The following is a 5,418-nucleotide window of genomic DNA, read 5'->3' on the forward strand; positions in this document are numbered from 1 at the left end:
TGAAACATGCTTGCTATGTTAGGAGTATACAGGAAATTCTGCTTTGCCATGAGTTTGCCACAGCCTAAATCTTAGGTTGAACTGCCAAGAAAAAAAAAAAAAAAAGCGCACTTTAACTGTCTTTATGCCAATTATGGTTTTGAGAAAAAAATAAATACAAGATAAATACACTGAGGAAAGAGAAAGTTTATAGGCTCATTCCAGAATAAGAGAAGGTTTGAAGAATTTGAACGATGGCTCCCATGACTAGTTTGTTAGATTCTGAATGCATGGTATTGTGCCAGCATCTGGTCTGAATGAGAAACAATACAGTTATAAAACGTATTAATTGATGATGTCTGAGTGAGTCAAGAAAATCCCATATTTATAGAGTGCTTTTATCATGAGAAACGAAACATCTTTAAGTCTATTGAAACCCTATGCTTTCCTTCTCCCTTTTTCTTGTCACACAGTATGTGAAACTCTTCTGAAATGCATAAAAACTGGCGCCAAGGCCCATTACTTTGATGAGCATTAATTAGTCTTTCCTTTTAAATCCCTTGTGTATATTCCCATTGCTTTTGGGTTATTTTTTTTGTTGCTGATGTGAATAAACCTGGAGGTCTGAACTCAGGTGCCGAGGAAGCCCGCAGTTGTTACCAGGGTGGGGATCGAGATTCCACCGTCAGTAATGGGTATTGCAGCTTTAACCCACGCCTTTGCTTAGTCTGTGAATCTCTTGAGTTTAAATTGGGCAGGTAGATATTTCGCATCTTAAGTATTTATTTTCCCGGAATTAAGAATAACAAGGAAAAAAAAAAAAAAAGGCGTGTCAGAGAAAGAAAAGGGGAGCAAAGAGGGAGAAGATAAAGGAGGTGGTGTTGGCCCTTAAGCCTCCAGGGGTTCTACACTTTGGACTCATTCTCCAAGTTGGCCACATCACCGTTTCTTTCATTTTGGTCTTCTTGATTCTTTTCTTCCTCTTCAGTTTCCAGCTCAGCGTGCTGGTCCAGCTTGCTGGAAACAGACCATGTCAGGGGCAGTTCTGCGCGGCTGGCCATCTCTGCCAGCTCTTTGGCACTGTAAACTGGGGTGTTGGTCTCATATGTTTCATGAAAACTGTTGTAGTCAACTTCATAAAATCCATCCTCCAGCGTGAGGACAGGGGTGAAGCGGTAACCCCACAGGATCTCACTCGTAATGTATGAACTTCGAGCTTGGCAGGTCATTCCTGCAACAGAGAAGGAGGAAATGCTGTAATAAGGACCCACTGCTTTCCCAAATCCTTAATTATTTGTTCTTATAAGCAGAGAAGGGTTTGTAAAAGGATCTATGCTAGAAAAAAAATAGGTTTGACATCTTAGGAGGTTGAGCTTAGAAAGCAATTTTACAATGTGTAACCTTTCCGATGCCCTTTCCTTCTGTGCATGTATATAATAACAAGTGGCGAGTCTGTGAGCAAAGATTAACATTTCTTTATTAAATGCAGTTCTTTTTCCTGTATTTCATCAACGAGTAACTCACCCACTGACGAGTCTCAGATGGCTTATTGAGAGCATACATGACTTGCATCGTGCCATCCTCTGGCTCCCTGGCGTGTAAGGAACCCATGCTGCCATGTCCAGCAGTTGCCCAGACTAATGGAGGAACTTATGGAAAACCTTTTCTCTGCTGGAGCTAACCCCTGAGCCTGTTATCCATGGGTTGACTTGGTTCCCCTAAAGGTTGGAGCTGTCTTTTGGTTATACTGCGTTGAGGTTTGGGCTGGTGGCCAGTGCACAAACATCAGCAAAACTCCTGAAGGACATTGTGGTAGTGTGTGGTGTTGGATCCACATAACTGGGCCTAACTAACTTTGTTACCTTCCCTTCACAGCTCTGCTGACCCTCCCCCGGGGAGCCGCTATAGGGCAAAAAAACCTGTGAGATACTATATTTTGTTAAGAGGCATGGAGAGAGGCGGCTGTTCCAAGCTCAAAGGGTAGTCCAGAATGTCCCCTGGGTGAAGAAACACCTGGCCATGGCAGGGATCTGTGACTTGGAGAACCTGTCCAATCTCAGACAGACAGCTCAGGGAAACACTACAGTAAAATATTAATGCTCAGTAGTGGAAGGGGGAACCCAGCTGACCAGGAAAAGGGTCAGGAGAAGTGAATTTAAGAGGCAAAACCATGCAATCAACAAAATGGGAGTATATGGAAAGAATGTGATGGTCTCCGTTAATTATTTGCACATTATCAACCATGTATTACTAAGCAAACATCACCTAAATGGTGTATGTCAAATACTTATTAAATAATGATAAATAAACCCTGGACAAGCCTGCCATACATCAGTTATCTAGAAGATAATTGTAAGCAATTAGAATCATTTAATTTGGGGGGCACAAATGGCAGTCTGGAGAAATGCACATAATTTCTCTGCACTGCCGGCATCATATAAAGTCACATGGAGCGTCTCGGGAAGAGCAAACATCGTTAGTTTAATGTCTCCGATCTTTTTCAGGGCTGTGCAAAGTGCTCTAGATAATTCTGCCCTCATTTTCCCGAGCCTCCTCTCCGAGCTCGGATGCCATGCCTCCTATGAGTGAAAGTTACTGTTTCTTGGTACGCTTTTTCACTGATAACATTATGTTTAGAAAGACGTTTACCAGCTGTTACTGCACCGTGGTACTTCAGCGCTTCTCCATCTTACTGCAGTGCCTGAGACCCTGCAGAGGGGGGGGGACTGTCAGGGAAAGCTTTAGCATGAAAACTGCTGCACTGTACCTACCTGCTACAGCCAGGCAGAACCGGGACCGCGCTTCTGCTGTGCTTACTGCTCTTAATTTCTCTTTCCTTTCGCCTGACAGAAGCATTCCAGCCTTCGTTTTTCTCGGTTTTGCAGGACAAGACGTGTTTGCATTTCAGTTCTCAAGTAGCGCACAAATGAAAATACAGAGATCTTACCATTTTCCTGTTCATTTCACAGGTGGGAAGGGCTGAAGGACACAAAACCACACGACAAAATCACCTCTGGTGAGATTTCCCGTGCGATTTTTAGTCCAAAGGAGATCTTCTTTCCCACAAAATGACAGAGGGAGAGGAACTCGGCGGCTCGCAGAGCACTACACATGCGAGAAACGCGCTAGTCGTGCGGCAGCTTCCCCAAAGGGTCATTTGGGGTTTTTTTGCAGTGCTCTTCTGGGCAGACCCAGAAGTGTGGGTGCGGTGTTTGATAGGATCTCCCTGCCCCAGGGGGGAGGCATCATCAGGCTGGAGGCAGAGGGGGCCGGCAGCAACCAGTGCTGTGGCGGGGTCTTCCCTCCTGCCTCAGGCTGGGGCTGGTCTCCTACCAGCTCCTTTGCTGCTCCTCAGTGGCACCCCGAGACCAGTGACCCCTGGATGGGTTTCCCCAAAGGAGTGTGCCATTCCTAAGACTTGTGTGTTTCTAAACCCTTTCTCTGCTGCTGAAATTTACCTTGGAAGTGAGTGGGAAATTTGGAGTTTTCATTACAAAGGCAATGAGATTAAAAAAAAAATAAAAATCGTAGTCCCTTTGGAAGAGTATTGCCTTCCTGTGCTCAGGCCAAGCACTCAGTGATCCTGCTGCATTGGTTGGAAAAATTCATTTGACTGGTGGGGAAGAGGGGGGCAATTTTCTGCAGAAGTCAAGAAGATTAATTGAATTACGTTAGAGTTACAGCTCATTAAAACCAAAGCCTCATCTGAAATTTTGCCCTGTCTCAGTTTTTAATTTAGTCTCCCATTCGGCAATGATTTAATACCTGTTTCTTTCCCACAGTTGGACTGAATACTTTCCGAGCTGGAATGAAGGAGTTAGGATTTTTCAAGCAAGCAAGTTGAAATCAAGAAAAAGACTTTATCTAGTGAGGGATGCGTGTATGAGAGAGACCTTATTTTGCTCTCTAAAGGTTTGAGAAAGCTAATACAGAAAAAAAAATGGTAAGTGGCTCACAGGGATTGCAGATTAAAATGTGCCACGGTTGTCAAGACCCTTGCAGTGATTGCCAGCGCGCCTGCGTGGCTCTGGAAGCAGAACAGAGAGATTTCTGCAGTTCCGCATGGGGCGGCTTTACCAGCCCCTGCCCGTGCTGGCCTGAGCCAGGTCCTTCGGCTCCGCAGTCAGCAGAGCTTCCGGACGGTCTTATCTGGATTTAAGCCCTTATCATATGTTATGGTCTAATTTACATGTATTTCATTATACTTCATGGTTTTAATTGTCCTGTAAAAGGAAATGTGACTTTTATTATTTGCCGTAAGTTCTGAATGTGCTCTCGGTTGACAGGGGAGGCTGCATCTTGAGTGAGGACATTTTAAGCTTTAGGTTTCCAAGTATTGTGTGATTTATTCAGGAATTGTGTGGTTTATATGTAGCCATAGATCTGTTGCACAATGGCTTTAAAAATGATTGCTGTTTGACATTTTGACTGGTGTCTCATTTTAATTGGATCCCTTCAGGATAGATGAGAGCTGGGGAGCCTTTGGAGCTACTTAGCAGAGCATTAGTTGGACTTTTTCAAAATAAGCCAGGAAATTAAGAGACCCAAATAATTCACTCCAAATTAATTAAAACTGTGACTGGAAGAGAACGGTCTATTTGAGAAGGAGCGTTGCAGCCCAGCGAAAACCTCTCAGGCCCTGCTGCGATGGGCATCGAGTGAAGCCGGGGCAGCGGGTGGGGACGGAGGAGCGTTCCCGCTGGGAGCCCCAGGGGGACGGCAGTGGCAGGGTTCGGTTGCCCTGAGGTGGGCTGCTTCTCTCTGGCTGTGTACTGTATTTTAAATATGCCATGAGTGGATGGCCGCCCTTGACTGCTGTCACGCTCCTTTTAAACTCGAGGCTTTTCATGAGTGGTTATGAGCCTTTGCCTATGTTGCAGCTTTTCTTAGGTCTTAATGACAGCATTTCGGTCTGTTTGGTTTATGTTTGCACAGGCTAGGGAATCACCACTCAGTGTTGTGCAAACACTTGATTGCTGGGCAAGTTACTTAAGAAGTAAAATTAGTTGCCATCTTACTTCATTGTGGGGTTTTTTTTTTATTATGTTTAATGTTCAGTTAGAGTTTTGTGGGCTATAACCAACATCATAAGAGTTGCCACTTCTCGGTGAAAGACACACCATGGTGGACGCCGTTCCTATCGCTTCCCCATCCCTGTTCCTGGGTCAGAGCCATGCAGGTGGAGTTGCAAGCTGAATTTTGGTACTTGTAATATTGGAGGAGGCAAACTAAATTATGTGGATTAGATGAAGGAGACTTTTTTTTTTTTGAGGCAGTTGACCTAACATGGCAACCTTTATATTGTTTTGCTTTCAAGTGGGAACAAAAAAAGGTCCTGCTGACAGTGCTGGGATTAGCTCCACGTATCTGAAATCAACAATTAGATACAACTTTGGATAGTCCCGTTACCATACAACCAGTGCAACCAAAACTTTATCT

At 44.4% G+C, this 5,418-nt stretch overlaps 1 protein-coding gene across 1 annotated transcript in view; it reads right to left on the reverse strand.

The window, feature by feature from the left end:
- Positions 1-884: 884 nt before the first annotated feature.
- The window catches only part of KCNJ6 (potassium inwardly rectifying channel subfamily J member 6), a 41,318-nt gene continuing 36,784 nt past the window's right edge, over positions 885-5,418 (reverse strand). Inside the window, exon 2 of the mRNA XM_009640991.1 lies at positions 885-1,210. Coding sequence (XP_009639286.1) covers positions 885-1,210 — 326 coding nt within the window. The remainder of the gene's footprint in view (positions 1,211-5,418) is intronic.

This window comes from Egretta garzetta, unplaced genomic scaffold, assembly GCF_000687185.1.
Source record: "Egretta garzetta isolate BGI_Z169 unplaced genomic scaffold, ASM68718v1 scaffold45, whole genome shotgun sequence".
Lineage (NCBI taxonomy): Eukaryota > Metazoa > Chordata > Aves > Pelecaniformes > Ardeidae > Egretta > Egretta garzetta.